Source organism: Bombina bombina, chromosome 4, assembly GCF_027579735.1.
Source record: "Bombina bombina isolate aBomBom1 chromosome 4, aBomBom1.pri, whole genome shotgun sequence".
NCBI classification, from domain to species: Eukaryota; Metazoa; Chordata; class Amphibia; order Anura; family Bombinatoridae; genus Bombina; species Bombina bombina.
In genome coordinates, this window is record NC_069502.1 from 1,036,894,057 (window position 1) to 1,036,919,779 (window position 25,723).

The 25,723-nt window shown below is 35.9% G+C and overlaps 1 protein-coding gene across 1 annotated transcript in view; it reads right to left on the bottom strand.

The window, feature by feature from the left end:
• The window catches only part of SNAP25 (synaptosome associated protein 25), a 212,674-nt gene that overhangs the window by 91,198 nt on the left and 95,753 nt on the right, over nt 1-25,723 (bottom strand). Inside the window, exon 4 of the mRNA XM_053712154.1 lies at nt 3,113-3,161. Within this exon, the coding sequence (XP_053568129.1) occupies nt 3,113-3,161 (49 nt within the window). The remainder of the gene's footprint in view (nt 1-3,112; nt 3,162-25,723) is intronic.

Genomic DNA, 25,723 nt, shown 5'->3' on the forward strand with positions numbered 1-25,723 from the left:
AACAGGAATGCACATTGCAGAGCCAATAACACAAGGCATTAAAGTGCAGCCACCAATCAGCATCTCCTAAGCCTACCTAGGTATGCTTTTCAACAAAGGATATCATAAGAATAAAACAAATTAGATAATAAAAGTAGTTGGAAAAGTGTTTAAAATTGTATGCGCTATCTGAATCATGAAAGAAAAATTCTGGGTTTCATGTCCCTTTAAATTAACATTTTTGTGATGTTGACATTCTTTTGAAAAAAAACAAAACAAAACCCAGGTATATAAAGTATAACATTTTTAAGGGTCAACTACATTAAAGTACTAAAACATATTATGAGATGTTTTATAAAAAAAGAACAAGGGGTCGTTATATCAAGCAAGAGAGTAGCTGGTTAAGGAATAATTTGCAAGACAACTTATTTACAAAAAGGGTGGTTAAGTCACAATACATACAGCAATGGTGGTAAGAGACACATGCTATGTAAGAATTGAAGAATGTATGGGCTATGGTATTTCTGGTTGCCCTTTTTCTGTCATTTTTAACACAACAAAGGTTTAGTTGTTTTTTAAGTGTCTGATGGCTTTGGGTAGCAACCAATAAAAGTCCATTACATAAGATCATTTTGCCCATCCATTATTTGAACAAAATCTTATTAAACACAGAATAAACCTTTTAAAATACTGTATTTCTGTCAGTGTTGTGACAATGTGTTGAAGCATAATATAAATGATATTATTATATCTACAGTTTGTATTGGGGAATGCCATCACTATAAAATAGAATCTGTTAACTTTTACTGAATCACTTCGGTCCATGACCAGACAACCATTTTGAGAAATGCATAGAACCTTTTCACATTAACAAATGATTACTAATGTTAGTACTTTTCATGATTTGTCTATTTTCTAATTGCAGTTAAAGGGTCATGAAACCCAATATTTTTTTATTTCTATTCAGATAGAGCATGTCATTTTAAACAAGTTTCTAATTTACTTCTATTATCACATTTTCTTTATTCTCTTGGTATCCTTTGCTGAAAAGCAGGGAAAAAAGCTCATAATGGTATACATTAGCAGGGACACTAGGTGGTAGCATGTAACGCTCCAGGCATGTACACAACCTAACTAGGTATCTCTTAAAAGAAAAATTAAAAAAAAATTAGAATAAAGGAAATTTGATACTAAATTTAATTGGAAAGTTTTAAAAAACGATATGCTCTGTCTGAAAAACGAAAACATTGTTTTGGGTTTCATGTCCCTTTAATGTCAAGTATACATTTAGGTTGAAAGTAAATTAGCAGACATTTTTAAATTAACATGAAAGTAAAAAAAATTATTTTCACGACTCAGATCGAGTGTATAGTTCTAACAAACCGTCCATTTTACTTATATTGTCAAATTTACATCTTTTCTTTGATTAGTCCCAAATCGTTTCCATGACAGAACATCTATATCTAGGTAGGGTTAAGAGTGTGTATCAGTGTACAAAAATGTATACACTGTTGCAAACACTGCTGCCATATAATCCTAAAGACATGTGCATTATCATGAACATACCTAGGTATGCGTTCATGGAAATAATTACATTTCAAAAAAGAATACCAAGAGAAAGAGGTAAATTTGATAATACAAGTAGGAACTTTTATTTAATATTGTACACTCAGTCTGAATCATAAAACTTTAACTTTGACCCTTTAACATGAACCTTAGAGGCCTCAAGAATGTACCATTTATGCAGAATTTCTAATACTTGTGTAGAATGAACAGTTGGAGTTTAATAACATTATTCAATAAAATAGTGTGTACAGTGACCAGCTGTAACTGAGCCATAACAATTAAATTAAGTAATTGTAAACTAATGTAAAGGACTTATAATGGGTATGGCTGAACAAATAGAGGGTATAAATATAACTTTAATAAGTTTTTGTGGGCTTCTGGTCACAGATAACTTAACATAAACCAGTCATTTTCAGACTTGGTCTTTGAGGGATGCAAAAAGGCCAGAAATTCAGGATCTATTTGCTTAGATATATGTGGATTAAAGGGTTCAATTATTTAAAGGAGACACAAACCCTCAACGTATTCTTTCATGATTAAGATAGAGTGTAAAAAAAATAAAAATATTTTCAATACACTTTTTGATCAAATTTACTTTGTTCTCTTGGTATTGTTAGTTGTAGACTGAGGCCAATCAGGGCACCAGGCACAAATTAGGGAAATAACCCCCCAAACTGCCCCCTATGCACCACTCTGCCTCCTATGCCCCTCCCTCAAACCACCGCCTGCTGGCTCCACCCACACAAGTGCCCCCAACATCGAGGGCCAGGGCCCCCAAACTCCAGGGCCCCAACAACCTTAGACCCTTTCCCAGGGCCCCCACCCTCCAGAGACCCCACACTAGAGGACCCCCAGAGCAACAGATTTCTTATCCAGGCTTAGGGCCAACTCTCTATCCACCCATAACTGCTTAGTTACTGCTAGCTAAATGGCCCCCGCTCCCTCACAGTCAAACTGCTAGAATAGCGTATCTGCCACTGCTATACTAGCTCATTTAAAAAATATGACTGTGTGCATAAACAGCACACCAGGAGCCCCATCTTTGGTCCCCCTTTTCTACAAGGCCCTCAGCCAAGGTCCTAATGCCCAACTGTTCAGTCCCCTTGGTCTGCAGTCTTTTAACAGTGGTATACACTGTGCCAACACTTCTGCCATTAAGTGCTTGAAAGTGTATAACACTGTTAAAAGCATTTAGTGCTTCAGACCCAAATGTATGCTACCTACTTTCTCTTCCTCAATGAATACCATGAGAAAAAAGTACATTTGATAACAGAAATAAATTGGAGACTTTTTAAGAAGTGAATGCTCTATCTGAATCATGAAAGAAAAAAGTAGGTCTTCGTATCCCTTTAAGTGAAAAACAGAGATCCAATGCAATCTTGGTTAGCAGCATTCAAGATTGTTTTGAGACTGTTTGTCCGCTGTTTTTTTTATTTGAAAGAATGATACACAACGTATAGGTCATTTTGCATAGGCGGTGAATTTGTTTTGTTTACATTTGTCATTATGCGTTTGTTCAACAAATACAGCAACAATAATTAACATTATAAATGACGATTAAACTTACCTCCTTGTTCATCCAACATAACCAGTGTTCTGATACCAGCATCTTTACTCTACATTTCCGAATTGGTAGCAAGATAGAAAGAAGACAGAAAGAACAATCAGCGAGAGTACACTAAAGAAATTTGATAGGACAATGGGAAAAAAAACATTAGATATAGTAAAATTCAACTACTGTAGTTTAAAGAATACTGAACCCAAATGTTTTCTTTCATGATTTAGATAGAGAAAGCAATTTTCTAATTTACTCCTATTATCAATTTTTCTTCGTTCTCTTGGTATCTTTATTTGAAAAAGCAGAAATGTAAGCTTACGAGCCGGCCCATCTTTGGTTTAGCACCTCGGTAGCGCTTGTGGATTGGTGGCTACATTTATATCTATCCAGGTGCTGAACCAAATATGGACCAGCTCCTAAGCTTTACATTCCTGCTTTTTAAATTAAAGATATAAAGAGAACAAAGTAAATAGGAGTAAATTAGAAAGTTGCATGCTCTATCTGAATAATGAAAGAAAAATTTTGGGTTCAGTGCCCCTTTATGTTGACTCAGAAACTCCTATAATGTTCTTCTAGAAGTTCATGCACAGGTTAGTTCCACCAAACAACCCGATTGTTGGTATCTTGAAAATGGAATTGGTGATTACTGAACGGCATATCTATATAGTGTTTTCCTTACACCTGGCTTCTAGTGCCATGTTAAACAGTAGCTTATATAATACATTATTTCCAAGGTGATTAAGAAAGAAGGGAAATGTTTGTGAGAAAAAAGTTAATTACTTGGTTATGTCAGTATTTATTAAAATAGCAAGTCAGCACAATATAGAGTAACAAATTACAAGAATAATTTTCACTATACATTTATTTTATGTTGTCATAAATCAATAACAAAGCTTTTAGTGCAGAAATAAAAGATTTATAAAGAGAGTTTATTGATTTATCATTGTTTAGAGAGGAAGGACATATTCACCCTAAGAACTTTTGGTAACAATGTGGATGGCAAAGACTATCTGGATATATGAAGTTATTTTGATGGCCCATTTAAAACATCTATTTGGGACTAATTTTGAGGTTGAAATTGTATTATTTTAGAGCTGAGGATTTCAATGATAAGTGAATGGATCTTAAGCAGAGATTTTATAGGTGTCCCATAACAAACCTATAATTTGTACAGCACAGGGAATAGCAAGATACAAGATACATTATTTAGGATGAAAAGAGAAAATTAGACTTCAGTAGTTTTTGTAACACAATCAATGAGCTTGTGGGTATTATAAAAAATATACATATTTTTCTTTTTTTTCAACTAAATAATTTATGATTATTTTATAGTTATCTAATCAATTAGGAGATACAAAAAAAGAGAACAAAAAATATCACACCTTAATTCAAGTTAGTACATCGCTTTATTGGTATCGCATGCCCATTAAAAACATTAACTTCATAAAAGAAAATCTCCTAGCCGAATGATAACAGAAGAACTTTTTTGGAATTTCAAATAACACATGAAAAATGCCACTCTGTGTTTGACTCCGCTATATAAGGAGCCGCTCTATGTGTTTCGATCAGAAGCTTGAGAAAGATTATTTGAAACGCTTTGCTTCCTTTTTTGGTGGAGAAAGGCCTCCGTAGTGTGAAGTTTTAGACCTCTGACAAATCCGATCCAGCTACTTAGCGGACATTGACCTGTTCATAGCCTTACGGAGCTACACTCGGTCAGCTTTGGAACTCGGAGAAGGAGCAGATTATCTGATACTTAAAGGGATAGGAAAGTCAAAATTAAACTTGCATGATTCAGATAGAGCATGTCATTTTAAGACACTTTTTAAAATTCACTTCTATTTTCAAATGTGCTTTGTTCTCTTAGTATCCCTTGTTAAAAATGAATATGCACATATTCACTAGTGGTAGCTGTTGCTAATTGGTGACTGCACACATTTGTCTCTTGTGATTGGCTAATTAGATATTTTCAGCTTCCTGTCAGTAGTGCAATGCTGTCGCTTCAGTAATGGATAACAAGAGAATGAAGAAAATTTGATAATAGAATTAAATAGGAAAGTTGTTTAAAATTGTATGTTCTATCTGAATCATAAAAGAACATTTTGGGGTTTACTATCCCTTTAACTGTAAGTTCGGATAAACATTTGTTATACTGCTGCTTTGCATACTTTTGTGAAAAGTTCTCTGCGATCTGTGTCTTACAGAAAATCCTGTGTACACAGCACCTTAATTGCACACTACATCACAATCTCTGGATATTAGTGTGCAGACTAAGAACATTTGAATACATGGGCTGCATTTTATCTAAAGACGCTTGTAATATCAGGTCCTTTAATCTATGATCGCTGGTATATTTGCGATATCTGCATTTTGAATTTGCAATTTATACGATTGTGTAGATTCTATTTATGTTATTGTGATTTTAACATGTTCTGTCCTGAACGTGTTCTGTCCAGAGCATTTCACTCATTGTGATATCTGCATCTCTGCACTTTTATTTGTGTTGTCTAACTTTTTGTGATATCTGTTATGTGTGATATTCATTCATTGTGTGCTCATTTTTTAGCTTTAATGTACTAGGAGTGCGCCGATTTGCATTTTTGATTTTGTTGTGTGTGATTTTATAGTGTGGTTTTGTATATATAAAAATTATTTTTTACACATAATTTTATATCACATAATACACTATATTTTTCTCTTTGACTCTATCTATATGGGTATATAATAGCATTCGTGCCCCTGATTACAGCTTTATTATTTGTACTTGTCATATATGTTATAGCTCTGATACCATTCATTTGATTTCAGAAGCGCAAATCATGTTTCACTTTATTCATGGTCTTTTAATATTATCTTAGGTATTTTATTATTTTTATTTGCTTACATATATCTGACGTTTACAGTTCCAGCACTTTTTTCACCCCCCAATCTTTAACAGAAGAACTACAATGCCCTGCACTCATTCCTTACATTTTTTTGTAGACTACGTCTAGTATCTGTTGTCTCTAATCAATAACTCTCTATTTACTTCAATATCTTCAACCTGTGCTGGGAAAAATTAACTTTATACTCCTCTGTGTTTGGTTTACTGTCACTGCCAACTGTAATAAAACTTAATTTAAAATAAATAAATAAGGGTATTGTTGCCACCCCTGCCATCAAACAATAATTATATACTTTTGTAAGTATTTTGTATTACCTGAAACTAAAGCTGCTATGGTCATTAGATTTTAAAATGTTTTACCATGGATAATAACTTTAAGATAATCTTTAAAAATGCTTAAGTAAACAAAATGTGATGCTAAATAGTATAACTAATGAGTTCTATGGTAAATACTTTCTTTATTTTTCAATTCAGTACTGTTTAATCAAAGAGATCATTTACTTGTGGCTTTGAAAGGAACTGGAAAAGACAATGGATCTGAGCCTACATTCTATAATTTATCCTATTTAATACAATCTAAATAAAATTATATGATAACATTGAAATCAATATAAAACAGTTGTTATCTATGTGGAACAAATCATTGATTTGGACCAGGTGTGCCCCTCTGGACAACCATACATGACACAAAAGGGACATTGTAACAATGTAGTGCCCTACTACATTGATGATAAGGAATATTTTGGTGTAGGAATATTATTAGCTATAATGATTTCTTTTTAAATGTCCATAAACAAGGAACACTGTTTTTGGTTTGTTTTAAATGGGTGATTTAAGAGAGGTTCCTCGTATTGTGATGTTTTATTCAGCAGATGCAACATCCTGACTTGGAGACTCATTGGCCTCGGTATGAAGCTCTCATTCCCCGGCCTAGTTTTATTACCCATAGCAGTGCATGACAAAAAGACATGTGTTCTCTCCAGCCACTGTTGCCATTAGCTGTGTTGGTAATACTGCTTACTGGAAATAGCATCATCTGAAAAATTTGTTTTGAAAGTTTTTGCTTGTATTTTTACCTCAAAGGTGTCGGAGTCATCTAGAAAAAAAGTAGCATGAGTCAGAAGCTTTGTGACAAAGAGTTGCTAGCTCCTGCAAGTGTTTACCACATGCTCCCCCGGTGAGGCTGACTTCTGCCCCAATCTGTTAGTAAATGCATTCCCTTGTTATTTTGTCAGTTGGAGCTTTGCTCTGGTTCTCTAAAAATGTTTAACTGTGAGCAATTTGCAAATTATCCTGGATATATATCCTGCCATTTACTGCACTGACAGAGTCTTGGCACTTTCATTAGTGCATTCTATTCCATGACTTGATGAGTTTGTGCTGGACCCTTGACTGGTTTCCTGAGTCTCGATTTTTGTTTTGTTTAATCAGGCCGCTGTGTTCGGTTCTCTGGACACATGTCCTGGTACTGTTTACATATAAATACTGATTATTTGTTTGTACTTTGACTCCGCTTGAGCTTTATCCTGTTCCTGATTCTGCACTCAGCATGAACCATGAATATTTATTTGCCTGCAGATTGGCTAGACCTTTTCTTGGTTGTTGATTTTGCCCTTGCCTCTTGGTATTCGATACTTTGCACTAGATTATCCAGTTATCCCTGTATGCACTCTCCTTTCACTGTAAGAAAGCACAGGTTCCTGACCAGCTTACAGACCATTCCTTTATACAATTATTTTCTTTTCAGCACACTGAACTATTGTTAATCTGCTCTTCTAATCACCTACCTGATGGCACAAACATCTAAAGGACTCCAGTTGGCCTTTAATGGCAAATCAGAATAAATGTTACAGACGGTATCCCAGTAATCATTTTTAATTAAGCACTTTTTAATAGTTACTCATTAACAGTACTATATTTACACCTCTGAAACCACTGGGAAAATGTTATTCAGACATTTACAGGTCTTTTTGCCCAGTGACCATGACATTAACATTTGTGTTTACTGCCATTAGTCTACAAATATCTGTTTGTTAAAATAAAAAAAAAGTGTTAACAATATCAGTGATCTGTCTCATTTTCTAATAAAGCTACTTTCTACAAATTCAACTTAATCATCTTATCTTCATTTCATATCAGTGCTTATATAGAAACAAACTACAACTTTAATAGTAAAAATAGCACATTTTAACATGGAGTAAACATTTACACTATACATATGTTGACACCACTACTAATTATTGAGTTCAGGTGTTTCAGTCACATCCATTGCTAACAGGTGCATACAATCCAGCATATAGCAATGAAATCTCCATAGACAAACATTGGCAGTACAATGGGTTCTCCTGAACAGCTCATTGACTATAAACATGGCACTATCATGAGATGCCACCTTTGACACAAGTTAGTTCATAAAATGTCTGCCCTACTAGATCTGTAAGTACTATTATTGTGAAGTGGGAGTGTGTACCCCTGCCACAACGTTGTAGACCACACAAACTCATAAAGTGGGGCTGTCAAGTGCTGAAGCACTTAGCGAGTAAAAATTGCCTATCTGTTGCGTCACTCACTACATAGTTCCAAACTACCTCTGAAAGCAACATCAGCACAAAAACTTTGTGTCGCCAGCTTCATAAAATGGGTTTCCCTGGCTGAGCAGATGTACACAAGTCCCACATCAACATGTGCAATGCCAAGATTTGGCTGGAGTGGTGTAAAGCATTCTGCCAATACATACTGAAGCAGTGGAAACGTGTTCTATGGAGTGTAACGTTTCACTATTTGGCAGTCTGATGGAAGAATCTGGTTAGTTATTTTAAGTTATAAATAAAGAAAATCAGAAGTATACTTCATAAAACATTTCCTTTTTAAAACTGGAATCAGGGATTGTCCCTTTAAACAACATTGGTGACAATTTATACTGGGGATTAGACACTATGCAGGCCGGGAAGACACACATGTGGATGAAGGTCCCATTATATAGCTGCTAATGATAGTAATACAAATAAGAAATCGACTTATTTTAATAATAACAATGTGTTTCTTAACACCCTCATTCTTTGTAAAATATCTTGAACTAGGATATTGCATCACCCCCGGGGGAAGATGATGTCATCTCCATAGAGATCACATATAGCATTATCCCACCTAGTATGTTTGCTAATGTTATTTAAAGGGATGACATCAGTGTTTCCATATACTTATATCCTTCCTTCAACCTAGCACATGGTCTTTGTATTGCAATATCTAGCAGACTAGATACAAAGAAAATATTAGCATGCAAGAACATGAATAAGGTTTATACTGTATATTTTTTGTTATAGTTTTACATTATTCATAGGCTGTGTCATTTACATTTAAAGGAGGTAACATATGACATATTGCAGAATGTATACATAATGTAAACTTAAGTGTTGTTAAATTCTGTAACTCTAAATTAGAATGTTAATTGTAATAAACAAGGTATTTATCAATTTATTTTGTTATAGTTAAGCGTTTAAATATGACATAAATCACATATATCTTCTGGATCTGCACAGCATATGTAGCATTATGTAATATGTTGGCAGTTTATACATAAAGAATTATTAAAATGTATGAATCTGAGTTCAGTAGGGTAAAGGGCTTGGGAGTCATGTGCTTGTATTCACTAATAGATAATGCTGAACATATGGTATACACACCTGACTGCCTATAAATAAAGCTGCACATGCTGATTATTTATTCAGCTGCTTGGTGAATAGTTCTTAGTCTAAGAAATATCCAGTCAGAAATCTGCCTAAAAGGGTTAGCTCTGCCTGCTGAATAACCAATATTGACTTCACTGCAGTTAAACAACCCTGGGGACTTGAGGGTGTGTGAGAGTTCTGCAGAAAATGCAGAGCTATTTCAGATCACTGTGCAAGATGTGGTCATTCAAGCTTATGCTCATCTGGAAATCACTGACTGACAGCAACAGTTTTTTCTCTTTTAATACCTCAAACATATATATCTATATCTATCTATCTATCTATCTATCTATCTATCTATCTATATCAGTTTAAATAGATGGAAAGATCGGAATTGAGATGTGCATAGGTGCATTTAAATAGAAGACATTTTACAATATTCTTCCATTAGCAAAAATGCTTCTAGTGAAAGCTATTGCTCTTTTTGAACAGCATATGCGCACATGATATGAGGACCTATGCACCAGTATTCAAACACTACACCTTCTCAGAGAGTCAGCTGTGTCTTGTATGACACAAATTAAAGGGATAGTCTAGTCAAAAAACTTTCATGATTCAGATAGAGCATGCAATTTTAAGCAACTTTCTAATTTACTCATTATCAATTTTTCTTCAATCTTTTGGTATCTTTATTTGAAAAAGCAAGAATGTAAGAATAGGTCATTTTTTTATTTTGGGGGTTTATTATTTTATTAGGGGGCTTAGAATAGGTGTAATTAGCTTAAAAATCTTGTAATCTTTTTTTTATTTTTTGTAACTTAGTGTTTGTTTGTTTTTTGTAATTTAGTTTAGTTTATTTAATTGTATTTTTAGATAGATATTTGTAGTTTATTTAATTTATTGATAGTGTAGGTGTATTTGTACCTTAGGTTAGGATTTATTTTACAGGTAATTGGGTAATTATTTTAACTAGGTAGCTATTAAATAGTTAATAACTATTTAATAGCTATTATACCTAGTTAAAATAATTAACAATTTACCTGTAAAATAAATATAAACCCTAACATAGCTACAATGTAATTATTAATTATATTGTAGCTATCTTAGTGTTTATTTTATAGGTAAGTATTTAGATTTAAATAGGAATATTTTAGTTTATAATATGAATTAGATTTATTTAATAAGAATTTAGTTAGGGGTGTTAGGGTTAGATAGAGTTAATATAGTTAATATAAATACTATAGTAACTATATTAACTATATTAACCCTAATATAATTAGGGTTAATATAGTTAATATATATATAATGTAATAACTATATTAACTATAATATACTTAGGGTTAATATAGATAATATAGCTGGCGGTGGGGTAGGTAGATTAAATTAGGGGTTAATAATTTTAATATAGATGGCGGCGGTGTAAGGGGCTTACATTAGGGGTTAATACTATTAATATAGGTGGCGGCGGTGTAGGGAGGGCAGGTTATAGGGCAAAAGAGCTGTTTACTTTGGGGCAAAGCCCCGCAAAAGGCCCTTTTAAGGGCTGGTTATAGAGCTTATTACTTTAGGGATATTAGATTAGGGGTTAATAATATTAATATAGCTGGCGGCGGTATAGGGGTATTAGATTAGGGGTTAATCATTTTTATATAGGTGGCGGCGGTGTAAGGGGTCAGATTAGGGGATAGATAAGGTAGATGGCGGCGGTGTAAGGGGTTCACATTAGGGGATAGATAAGGTAGATGGCGGCGGTTTTAGGGGTTCACATTAGGGGATAGATCAGTTAGATGGTGGCGGTTTTAGGGGCTCACAGTAGGGGGTTAGTTTATGTAGATGGCGGCGGGGTCTGGGAGTGGCGGTTTAGGGGTTAATAACTTTATTAGGGATTGCGGCGGGGGATCGCGGTTGACAGGTAGATAGACATTGCACATGCGTTAGGTGTTAGGTTTTATTTAGCAGATCGCGGTTGACAGCTAGATAGACATTGCGCATGCGTTAGGTGTTAGGTTTATTTTGCAGGTAGTTTAGGGAGTTACGGGGCTCCAATAGTCAGCGTAAGGCTTCTTACGGCTGCTTTTTGTGGCGAGGTGAAAATGGAGTAAGATTTCTCCATTTTCGCCACGTAAGTCCTTACGCTGTATATTGGATACCAAACTGCGCTGGTTTGGTATACCTGCCTATGGCCCAAAAAACTACGGGCGACGGCAGAAATATACGCGCGTAACTTCTAAGTTACGCCGTATATAGGATACCAAACCAGCGCAAATATTGGCGTCGCCAGCTTTTGCGGGCGACGATTTTTATCGGATCGGCCCTTGGTCTTTACAGGCACAATACACACCACTGCCAGCTCTTTGATCTTAAATACTGGTGCACGGGCCCACACAGCATATGTGTGTAAGCTGTTAAAAAACAGTAATACATTTTACTTGTAAGTATATTCCAAAAATCTAAATGTGAACCATAAACAAACTAGAAAAGTAAGCCATATAGGTATACAGCAAAGTTGATGTTTCTATTACAGAATGAAAACCACACATTTTAAATACTGAAATCCTTTTTTGAATTTGATTTGACATTTAATCATCTTATTTAAATTCTAAAATGTAGAAACTGGACTGCAGAAGAGAAAGAAAACTGCTCTGCACTAGTCTGTTTAGTATTTGGACATAATTCTCTTACATAAATTACTATAATGTGCACAATATATATGTAAAGACTTTAGTTAGCTAGACAGACAAACTGTGGCCTGGCTCTGTTCTCTGTTGGATAAGACACTTTGGTAAACATAACAACATATTTTCCTGCAACACCTCATCTAATAATTGCAACTATAAGCATAACTTCATCTGACTGTTGAATACTGGCATGATGGTCATTCCTGAAGGGAATAATTTAGTAAAGTTTAATAAACTAATATTTTGTTTACAGTTATTATACATAGGCCTGACTTTACTGGCGCCCTAAACAAGGGTTAAAGGGACATTAAACTGCTGGGCAAAACCACAATAACATAGTTATTACTACTCACCATGATATTGTCTTTTCTTCTTTGCCTGTATCTCTCTTCAAATCTCCCTTTTAACTTCTTACAGGTGCCAGTTGTTCAAACCCCACATCTTCATACTGGGAGCTTAGGTATTCTTGCCCTCTGTGACATAAGCTATGCACATTCACATATCAGTGACGTACAGATGTATTATGTACTTCTGCTTAGCATGTATGATACAGAGTGGGAGCTTGACATGTTTGCATTTGTTGTATTGCCCTATAATATTCATATATAAGCTCATCAGTAGTGCACAACACAGCTGTGAAAAAGCCGGCAACATCACTAATCTGTGAATGTTCATCACTTATGTCATAGGGTGCAAGAGTATGTGGGCTCCAAGATGGCTGCTCCCTAGTATAAAGATGCAAAGTTTCACCAACTAGCACCTGTAAAGGATTAAAATACGAGAACGGCTCTCAAGGGCACATATGGAAAATCGATACCATAGTGAGTAGTAACTGTTGAAGTTGTGTCCAATAGTTTAATGTCCCTTTAATTAAACAAACTAGATTTGTTAACCCCTGTGTGCTTAATTTCACTTCAGACAAGGGCCCTCAATATTACTGATTCACATAATTATATTTCCCTGGTACAGTTTTTGATCAAGTGAGTAGAATATAGATGTGAGGAGTCTAAAATGTATTACAAAGTTGTATTACTTGACTAGCCAGGAAGGAAGAATCTAGAAGAAGGCATTAGCAGATTTCAGCATTATCTAATGAGAAATGTAACCCTAACAAAAATATATCACCAAATATTTGTTTTTGTTTTTTAACTTTCATTTTACTATATTATGATAAGACAAACCCACATCCTTGCTTGGACTACCCATTGGTAAAACTAAGATAATAGGCAGGGCTGGTATTTGTAAGCCCCAGAAACTCTTGATTAGGGTGTTGATGAGCCGGCTGCTCTGTGTGCAAGGCAGAATGTTTTTTTATGCCTGTATGTCAAGAGGTGTGGCAACCAGATAAGTAGTTCTTCTCCTCTTACAACCCCAGTGCAGGTGCCAGGCTTGGCACTTCTGACACAGCACACTACACACAGGGGAAAAGTAGCCACAGAGAGCACTGGACAGTACCAGGGGTCTGATTGGAGTTCTGATATAGACATGTGGCTTAGAAAAGATCTGTATGGCCAGGTTGTCTTACTAACAGAGGGGCTACAGGGCCAGTGGTCTGATCTAAAAGTATGATGTGAGCACATGAATGTGAGAAGGGTCTGATAAGGGTTTGTTCTGATGTGAGTATGTGAAGGACAGAGAAGATAAACTTTTTGAATGTGTGTGGGCCACAAACTTGGGCTTCTGTGTCTTTCAATGCTCAGGGCTTGACACTGCCTGATCACAGGTAACAGGTATATTTGTTTTGCAATTTAGCACTAGAAAACTCCATTTAAAGGGACATGACAAATAAAGAATACAATTTTAAGCAACTTTCCAGTTTTTTTTTATATAATTAAATTTGCATAATTCTTTGTTGGAGTAGCAGTACCAGGAGATGAACACATCTAGTTAGGCAGTGACAAGAGGCATATATGTGAGCCACCATTCAGCAGCTAGCTTCCAGTACTGCTCCTAAACCTACCTAGATATGCTTTTCAACAACGGCTACCAAGAGAACAAAGAAAATTAGACAACACAGGTAAATTGAACGTTGTTTAAAATCATGAAAGTTTCATTATGATTTTACTGTTCCTTTAAATGTTATTCACCGGTTAAATGTTATTTGCAATATTATTATTATTATTTTACAAATTTTAGTTAAGCCTTTATTTGCTCTATTTTCATGAAAATATGATACAAACATACATGTGAACATTTTTCACTTCTTCCAAAGGCAATCAGCTCCTCTATGTTTTATAAACACGTTATCATGACAAAGATGAAGCTTGACACAATGACAGATCCTGTGGTTTCAAAATATATTAAGGAGAGTTGTCAACTGCCTATAGATTTGTGTTTAAACAGCAAAATAACTGCTTTTTAATATTTGTGCATGAATGAATTGCTATTTTCAGTTAAACTCTATTAATGCATTAAATAATTAACTTCATTGTATAGGGTTTACATTTAGACCTACTTTTCTGTCACACATTAGTATTTTGTATACATCCATGGAGCTAAGAACCATTTTGAGTTTAGTTAAATATGTGATTATAAAAATAAATAAATGATTATGTTTTCATCCAATCAATAGTGACAATTACTTGTGAAAACGTTGTCTTCTGTTATATTATGAAAGGAGAGACATATTCTAGAAAGGTTTCTTAAAGGGAATTCCAATTTGTCAACTAAACAATTTTTTAAACTGTAATTAAGTTTCAATTATTAATCAGTAGATATCTTTTTTTAGAAACAAGGGTACTGATTGGTAGACTGAAAATTAATTTGTTTTCAAGAAATTAAAGGAACATAATACTCGTATGCTAAGTCACTTGAAAGTGATGCAACATAACTAAAAAGCTGACAAGAAAAGATATTTTGCCTCATAATTTCTTAAGTTCACCAGAGTAAGTGATCTGTGAACAGTTATACTTCAGCTGCTGTCCAGCTGCAAGATGAAAAAAAACAAAAAACAATAGCCAATCAGAATCAGGTCATGCTTTGCCTTTGCTGTGATCTCATGAGATTTCTCCTGAACACCTTTCTACTAATATTGAATTGTGCTTATTGTAAAACAACTGAAGTACCTTCTTCAGCTCAGTTATGTGGCTCATGTTTAGATTTATTATCGCATACTGATCAATCTAATGATGTTTCTCTGAGTGATAACGCACCTACTGTCTGTTCATTACAGGAAAATGCAGATGAAGTACCTCCAGCAATGAAAAACTACTTATTACTATCGCTATCACAAAGGCATTGGCTGCCGTACCACCTTCAAACAAGAGCAAAAGGTCAGTTCAAATGTAACCTTCTACAAGTAATGTATGTCCTGATCCAAAGGATACTGTAGTATCTTCGGAAGGTGAGGTTTCCTCTGAGAGTGAGGGTCCCTCATCCGATGTAGAACCTGATAATACCTCTTTTTTTTTATAAAGATGAACACATTCATTCTCTTTTAAAAGAGATCATGGTCATTCTAGGGTTTGAGGAACCTAAACCTTCTGACGATAAACTTTGTAGTCATTTAAATCCAGTATTTAAAACTGCTGTTAATCTCCCTGAGATTTTCCCTATACCTGATGCTGTCTATGATATGATTGCTAAGGAATGGTCTAAACCAGGTGTGTCTTTTAATCCTTCTACAAGTTTTAAAAGATATATCCTTTACCTGCTGCTAATCTAGAATTATGGGACACAGTTCCCAAAGAGTTATTGCAGTTCCCAAAGTAGATGGGGCCATTTCCACTCTAGCTAAATGTACTACTATTCCTATAGAAGACAGCACTTCTTTTAAAGACCCTTTAGACAGAAAATTTTAATCTTTTCTAAGAAGAGCTTTTCTACATACTTTGATATATACTCAGGTCAGCTATATCTATTGCTGATGTAGCCACTGCTTCTACTTACTGGTTTGCCAGTCTTGCACAGCAGGTTTCTAATGACCCTGAAAGTTCTAATCTATTAAGTTTACTTCAAAGTGAAAATAATTTTATTTGTGATGCTGTGTTTGATAAATCAATGTCAAAAGCATTAATTACTCAATGTCAAAAGCATTCTTACCAGGAGAGCCCTAGGGCTTAAGTCCTGGAATGTTGATATGGTGTCTAAATCTAGATTATTTTCTCTCTCCTTTCAAGGAAAGAAATTATTTAGGTCTGAGTTGGATTTAGAATTCCTAGGATTCTTCAGTTTTTGCAGGATGGTTTTGATAAGGGTTTATCTGCCAGTTCTCTAGAAGGACAACATTCCGCTCTCTATTATTTCACAGAAATATTGCTAATCTTCCTGATATTCATTGTTTTGTTCAGGCTTTGATCCAAATTAAACCTGTTATTAAGCCTATTTCTCCTCATTGGAGTCTTAATCTATTGTTAAGGGTTTTGCATGCTCCTCCTTTTGAGCCTATGCTTAAATTGGACATTAAATTACTTTCACTGAAAGTGTTGTTTCTTTTGGCCATCCCTTCTGCTATAAGAGTTTCTGAATTGTCTGCTATCGCTTGTGAGTCTCCTTATTTGATTTTTCATCAGAATAAGGCTGTTTTGCAGACTAAATTTCTTACCTAAAGTTGTTTCCTCTCATAACATTAACGGTTAAATTGTTGTTTTCGCCTTGTGTCCTGATCCAAAAAATGCTTCTGATAGATCCTTACATTTTTTAGATGTTGTTAGAGCATTGCAATATAATGTTAATGCTACTAAGGATTTCAGACAGATTTCTTATCTGTTTGTTATTTTTTTCTGACCTTTTCGATTTCTTTAGTCTCTTGGTTAAAAACTTTGATTCACGGGGACGGAGCCGGCCGCAGTAGAACATGGCCGCAAGTGACTAGAGCTCCGTGAGAGACTTTCCAGGTGGGCTGTATGCAACGACTAAAACCACAGTTTTCAAGGAGGATTTGATAACCCAAGGCTTGCTAAGCCTCTGAAGAACTAGCAGAGAAGAATCGGAGCTTAAATCTTTAAAGTGACGGCCAGAAAGAGGCTTTCTATTCATAGTCATCGGCCGCAACCGAAGCCACGTGGGAACGTTATCAGCAGCAAAGCCGACTCATCAGGACAACGGCAGTGTGAAGGTGAGGTGATTCCTCATAAAACAGACAAGGAGGAAGATTTATTGAGAGGCAGTGGTCGGTTAATCGGAACCCAATATTAATATTTAGGAGGTAAGAGGAACAATTACATTGACTTTTGACACCAGTAAAAAGCGGAGGCAAAGTGCACATATAATATAAGAACAGCCTTGCTGAAATAACTGGTTTGACAAACATTGGACCCCACAAAGCCGAAAAGAGATTTTATTATTGAGCAGAAAATAAAATATAACAGCTGTGTCTAGTGGATTTAATAGTCTGGCAGGAGGTGATGTGGGGAGAAACAGTTTGCAACATAAAACAGACTGTAGAATTGCTAATAAACGTCCTCACCGCTCAGAATTTTTTTTATAAAGGACTAAACATAAATGGTGGAAAACTTAATAGTTTTTTCAAACCTTGTGAGAATATTCCATCAGGTGACACAGATCACTCCTCATCAGACAGTGTTGTTGACAAAGATATCATTATACAGACCGCAGAAAATAACGACAATGACACCAACATTACCAAAGCAGATTTAAAGGCATTACCTTCAAAAGAGTATTTTTCCTCCTTCATGAAACAAGTCAGCAAAGTCATAAAAGATGGCCTGACAGACATTAAAAAAGATGTGGTGGACCTGGGGAACCGAGTTTTACAGATAGAAGAGCAAGAAGAAGAAAATACACAATCAACTATGTCTATGACTATGGAGATGCAACATCAAAACTCGGCTATCATTCAGTTACAAGAACAGGTTGAAGATTTAGACAATAGGGGACGCCGCCAGAATCTGAGGATACGCTGCGTGCCTGAAGAAATCTTCCCTCATATCTCCAAAATTTGTTTAAATTCCTGCTGGGATCTGAAGGGGATGGAAACATTAGTTTAGATAGGGCGCACAGAGCGCTAAGGCCTAAACCTGTGGCCACAGCCCCTCCCAGAGATATAATCCTACGTTGCCACAAATACTCAGACAAAGAGAGGATAATACAAGAAGCCAGGAGGAAAACGCTGATAATATTTGGAGAAGATTCCCTTTAGATTTATGCAGATTTGAGTCCTATAACACTTGCAAAAAGAAAGGAAGCTAGATATTTGACTTTGCATTTGAGGGACCTGGGAATAACCTACAGATGGGGGTTCCCCTTTTCCATCAAAGTCTCTAAGGGAGATAAGATCTATATATACAAGGACTCAGAGGACTTAGAGCAGTTCTGTAAACAATTGGACATTCCATCTCCTTCACTGCCTAAACTTTCAGATGATCCGCAAAATCCACAAACTCAAAAGTCATCAGCATCTAAACCACACCGTCAAGAATGGACCATGGCTGCAAAAAAGAGAAGATAGCCTTCAACATCTATAAGTGAAGCTGCTGGTCATTCACGTGATCCGCCTTGACCTATGAACTCGGCAACCATCAGGATATGATAAGTTCCATATTAAACTTCCACTTAGTTGGACTGCAGAGACAATAACGCTACATAGTTGTTTCATAAAGTTTTCTTTTTGTTACATAATTTTCAGAGAGCTCACCTGGAAAGACGGGTACTCAAATGGTACCTATATCCCCCCCCCAGTTTAAGATTGCCCATGAGTGCAGTTAATGGTTTTGATAAGTTTATAGGCTGTCTATTGCTGCACTATGTAACAATAAGGGTAGTTATAGCAATGTTTGAGTTAATTCGTTATTATGCTGTTTTATTTATATGTTTTTCTTTTGTACTTACATTCAATAGTGCTCCGACTAACATGAATATCTCTTGTTTATCCATTTCAATGCATGTGTACTCCTACTTCACAGTTGTTTGTTTTTGGGAAGGGACCCTCGGGACCATTCAGGTAAGACATCTTCCTCATTGCAGCTTAATCACTAGACTAGACAAATATGGCTAATCACACTTTCACAATAATATCACAGAATGTGAAAGGGCTCAACTCCCCTACAAAACGCTCCATAGCACTAAGGACACTAGCAAGACAGGGAGATTCTATAATCTTCCTTCAAGAGACCCATTTTGTGGCTGGAAAGGAGCCTAATTTCAGGTCTAAAGATTTCCCTGTTGGCCACTTCAATTCACATGACATCAAAAAGAATGGGGTGGGTATATTATTTCACAGAAGGTTACAATTTCAGCTATTAAATAGGATTACTGACACAGAAGGTAGAATTCTGATATTAGTGGGTTTGCTCTACAATAGACCCATCACACTGGTGAACGTATACGCCCCTAACAATAGGAGACATAAATTCTACAAACGACTCTGGGACTTAGTCTTGGAACACAAGAAGGGACTTCTGATACTGGGAGGGGACATGAATATCACAATAGATCCAACTTGGGATTCTTCTACTGGGTCTCCCTTATCCAATTCTAGACCCCCTAACACAGTCCTTAAATGTTTGGAGAGTTTAGGTCTAGTAGACACGTGGCAAATTTTACATCCAACAAAGAGGAATTATATGTTTTACTCCCACCCTTGGTCAGTGTACACCCGTATTGATCACCTATATCTAGATAGAGCATTCCTATCACAGCTCAAAGAAGCAGATATTTTGCCCACGGTATGGTCAGACCATTCTATGGTTACCATGCAACTTGACTGGCCAAAAAAGTTGCGCACACAATACATATGGCGAATGGATGATTCCCTACTCCATTACCCAGCTACAGCCGAGCCTATCAGGAAAGCATTGATAGAATACTTCCAGATAAATCAAACACCGGAGACAACCCCAGACTGCTTATGGGAGGCTCATAAAGCTGTGATTAGAGGGGCGTGCATTAAGCATGTGGCCTTTAGGAGGAAAACATATAACGCTGGAGTTAATAAACTAGCTACTCATATTCACGGTTTAGAGATGCATCATAAAAATAGACCCACGGATCAGGCAACGTATGCTTGCCTGGTAAAGGCTAGACTGGAACTCCATGCAATACTAACCAAAGAAGCTCACAGAAAAGCACTTTCACTCAGGAAGACATACTTTTATGAAAGCAATAGATCAGGGCCTTTTCTGCCGAAATTACTGAAAGCTCAGACTCAAATCTCACAGATACACAAACTTCACACACCGGATAATCAACCTATACATGATAGTAAAGACATAGTTAATCTATTTGGTAGCTATTATGCCAAGTTATATAACTTAGATTCAGACTCTTCCCCTGAACATTTAGAGTTATTGAGAGAATACATTAGAAAGGCGGACCTTCCCAAGCTAGATCAGTCGCAAATAAATAAATTATATAGTCCTATTTCTAAAATAGAAATTCTAAAAGTAATAAATGAACTTCCTTCAGGGAAAAGCCCAGGGCCAGATGGCTTCTCAAACACCTATTATAAGATGTTTAAACAAATATTAGTCCCACATCTCTTTTCCTTATTTCGTACACTAGATGAGACAAATAGCCTACCCAAAAATATGTTATTAGCGCATATTGCAGTAATACCAAAGCCTGGTAAGGTTCCTACTGACCTGAGCAACTATCGTCCAATTTCCCTGTTGAATGCAGACCTAAAAATTTTAGGGAAAATTTTATCAAAGAGACTTAATAGCGTCATACAAGAATTAATACACACGGATAAAGTGGGGTTTGTCCCCAAGAGGGAGGCAAGGGATAACACCCTTAGGGTGGTGACCCTGATGAATTATGCTAAACAGAACAAAATACCGGCGATTCTCTTAGCAACCAATGCGAAAAGGCATTTGACCGCCTAAATTGGGAATTCTTAAGGGAAACATTAAGGGCAATAGGTTTAGGATCCACAACAATAGCGCTAATATTTAGCCTATACGCACACCCTTCAGCCCAAATTAAAGCAAATGGTGTCCTGTCAGATACTTTTAGTATCCAGAATGGTACACGACAGGGTTGCCCGCTCTCACCTACCTTGTTTATACTAACAATGGAGGTGCTTGCAGCCAGAGTCAGGGCAGACTCAAATATTCAGGGTATAAAATTAGGACCCCATGATTTCAAAATTGCCCTTTATGCGGATGAAGTCCTTTTCACAGTAACCTCCCCTTTAAAATCGATTCCGGCCATTATGACAGAAATTAAAGAATTCGGCCGTTTTTCCAAGTTTGCGATAAATTTACAGAAATCAGAAATCCTTAATATATCCTTAACGCAGCCAATCTATAGAAGTTTAAATAATATATGCCCACTTAAACTACAATCCAAAACCCTGAAATACCTAGGTATACAGTTGTCGCCAGATAGGAAAACTTTGTTTGAAACTAATTATATGCCTTTGTTGAGTGTGACTCAACGGGATTTGTTAACCTGGACTACCAAACCCATCTCATGGTGGGGGCGGATCCAATGTATCAAAATGACCACGCTCCCAAGAATATTATATATTCTACAGACACTCCCTATGACTCTCCCATGATGGTATTTAGTTAGAATGCAAAAACAAATTAACAAATTTATTTGGGGAACACACAAGCCTAGGATAAACAGGGAAACTATGTACAGAACTTTGGCGACAGGAGGACTTGGAGTTCCTTGTATATCAGTATACTTAGAAAGAGTGACATACAAAGAGTGTTGGATTGGCACAGTGCTAGAGAATCAAAAGCACGGGATAGGATAGTAGCGACGAGACCACACATCACAGGGACACGATCCCCCCTGTTCCCCATTCCTACCAACGCAGAGTTAATAGGGGGATTGGACTGCGGACAACAACATTTGACAGAATGGGGCTACACAACACCACTTAGAGATTAATTTCTAACCGACAGCTTAATTAAACCTAGAGAAGAGTTGAGAGAAGTAGCAAATGGCAATTACACGCGATGGCTCAAATATCACAAGTTGGCCCATTTCATTCACACGTCACCACACAAGGCAGACTATCTGAGAAACTTGACAACCTTTGAACAATTGTGCATCAAAGAGGAGATAACTTCACATGCGCTATCAATATCTAGAAAATTATTACAGGCACATCAGATCTCCCAGCTCCCAGCTTATGTGGGGAGGTGGCAGGAAGATCTGAGTATCGAGATAGAAATAGACGGTTGGTCAAAGATTTTCAAAAATACCAAAAAGTCTTCAACATCCCCACAGGTTATAGAGCTCAATTTTAAAGTTTTAATGCGCTGGTATCTTACACCGGTGAGATTATGTTCAATATATCCAGGAGCCAATGATAGATGTTGGAGGGGTTGTGGGAAAAGGGGAGATTATCTTCACATGTGGTGGGGTTGTGACAGAGTGAAACCACTGTGGCAGGGGATAGAATCACATTTTAAGGGAATACTGACAGACGATTTTGAGTTGACCCCTAGAAATGGGATTAAATGGAGCTAAATCTCTAATTGCACTGAAGTGGAAATCACAGGATATACCATCCATAATTGTATGGAGACAAAAGGTTACCAGTTTACTAGCCCTGGAAGAATATGGTTATTTAAAAAGACAAAAACTAAACACATTAGCTGACATCAAATTTATATGGGAGGATTCCTTGTTGATAAGGAGGGAAAGACAAATAAGAGGGCAGTAGTCTTGAGGGTCCCGACCTGTCTGTAATAGTTCTCTGAATATTTATTATTCAAGTTTATAGTTTAGGCTGTCTTTCGGAGGAATATTACCTTTAATGAGAGATCTAATGACATTTCCCAATGCTCATAATTGGAGTGGTTCGAAAAGAGTAGATCTAGATATATGGAAATTCTATGTAAATGAGCACAAGAAATTGAATGGAACTATTGTTATGTAAGAGTTATTTTTGAATATATACATCTGTATTCAGTTAATGTACACAGACGGATGGAGAAAGGATTATTTTAATGTATAATGACACTTTTGGTTGGCTTTTATTTCCAAGGTCTGTAATCTTTTAATTATTTTCAATAAACAGATGAAAAAAAAAAAAAAAAACTTTGATTCACAGAGCTTATTGTCTCTGCCACAGAGAATTACAGCTCATTCTACTAAATCAGTTGCCACTTCTTGGGCTTTCAAGAATAAGGCTTTGGTTGATCAAATTTGCAAGGAGGCCACTCTGTTTTCTGTGGCCTCCTGGTAGAAAGGTCCTTCAGGCAGATGTCTCAATTTGATGACTGTGCCTGTTTTTTTTTGTTTGTTATAAGAGATATATTTTCTTTTGGGCTATGGATTTAATTTCTCAGTGAAAAAATATGTTTTATCAATCACTCACATTATGGTTACTCGTGGACTTCCACAGCTTACCTGAAAAATGTATTTCTTTCATTGTGGCAATAGTCGAGGAGCCCCCACCCTTTTTTTTGCGGGTTGTTTTGTTTTAAGCACATATTTTTTCCCTGCTCCTTTTTTTGTCTCTTACTCCTTCTTAAACTTCACTGCTTGACAATATGTTAAACTAAGGTATGTATGAGGTGGGGGTTTTTATAGGACTCTTGGGGTTTTGGGAAACTTTTCTCCTCCTAGTGGTCGGAATGTATATCCCCATATGTAACGGATTGTGGACTCATGTAACGGATCGTGGACTCTCGCCACCATGAAATAAATTAATTTATCATGTAAGCATAAATTATGCTATTTTTGATCATACTAAGGTCTTTATCTACAGCTATGTCTAAAATGATGCCCTGGGTAACTCATTTGGTATAGCTAAACTGCCCAAATTTTCAAAATGTACCCCAAACCAGTGGTGGGATTCAGCTGGTTATCGACAGTTCTTAAGAACCTGTTCCTAAAATTTAGAACGTGTAAAGGTTTTGTATTATAGAGAAGTTAGACAACCTGTTGCTAAAATTTCAGAATCCCACAAAAACCTGTTGCTAAAATTCAGAATCTTACCACTGCCCCAAACCTATATATATATTTTTAAAGGAAGTGTTTATTTTTTAAAAATGGTATTGTTTAAAAAGATAGATAACACCTTACTACCTATTCCCCAACTTTGCACAACCAACATTGTTATATTAAAAGGGACAGTCAACACCAGAATTTTTGTTGTTTAAAAAGAAAGATAATCCTTTTATTACCCATTCCCCAGCTTTGCATAACCAACACTGTTATAGAAATACACTTTGTACCTCTGTAATTACCTTGTATCTAAGCCTCTACAGACTGCCCCCTTATTTCAGTTCTTTTGACAGACTTGCATTTTAGCCAATCAGTGCTCACTCCAGGGTAACCACATACATGAGCTCAATGTTATCTATATGAAACACATGAACTAATGCCCTCTAGTGGTCAAAATGCATTCATATTAGAGGCAGTCTTCAAGGTCTAAGAAATTAGCATATGAACCTCCTAGGTTTAGCTTTCAACTAAGAATACCAAGAGAACAACGCAAAATTGGTGATAAAAGTAACCTGGAAATTGTTTCAAATTACATTTCCTATTTAAATCATGAAAGTTTTTTTTTTTTTAACTTGACTGTCCCTTTAATATACTTTATAACTTTTAAATCTCTAAATCTTTGTCTTTTTCTAAACCCCTGCAGGGCATCTTTATCTGTTATACCTTTTCACAGCAAGACACTGCTCATTCTTGTGTGCCATATAGATAATAGTGTGCTCACTGCTGTGGAGTTATTCATAAGTCAGCACTGATTAGCTAAAATGCATGTCTGTAAATAGTACTGAGGTGAGGAGGCAGTCTAAATATAAAAATATAATACAGGTACTACTAAATGGATATAATGTCAAACTATACTTTATCTCCTGTTTACATAGTAACAACAAATGATTTTAACAAAAAAAGTGAGTGCTACTAAAAGCTAAAGACATAAAAAAAAATACAAATATACAATATAAACAGAGTGCACACTTTCAAAGATACTTAATATTAAATCTAAAATATTTAAAAATTTTCACATGAAACAAATAATGAATCGATTGGCAGACAAAACAAAAGAAAGAATTGATAGTCTCTTAAAATGCAATAATACTGTCCACTTTTAAATTGTGAATGGACGTGTTTTTGGTCACGTGACCTATGACAACCACTCAAAGTCCACCAAAAACTTGGTATAATTTCTGTTTGTCTTTGGCAATTAATCAGATATTTTCACCACTTATAATAGCAACATTTTATATCGATTATGCGATTTATTATTTAGCCACAAGTAAAAGTTTCATATCGCTGATTATTTTACTCAGGTATCTCTTCTAAGGTCTGAAAAATGGTCACCTTGATTTTTTCTCTGTGCTCCGTTATAAATTTTAACTTGATCTTTACCATAAGTCAGGATACTGAGTATAAATATACAAAACACAGGGCACCTTATGTACACATCAGTATAACAGTGGAAAGCGAGTGGTATAGAATCACAAGGTACTCACACAATGTGGCAGTACTCTATTGTGCTGTTGGTGGC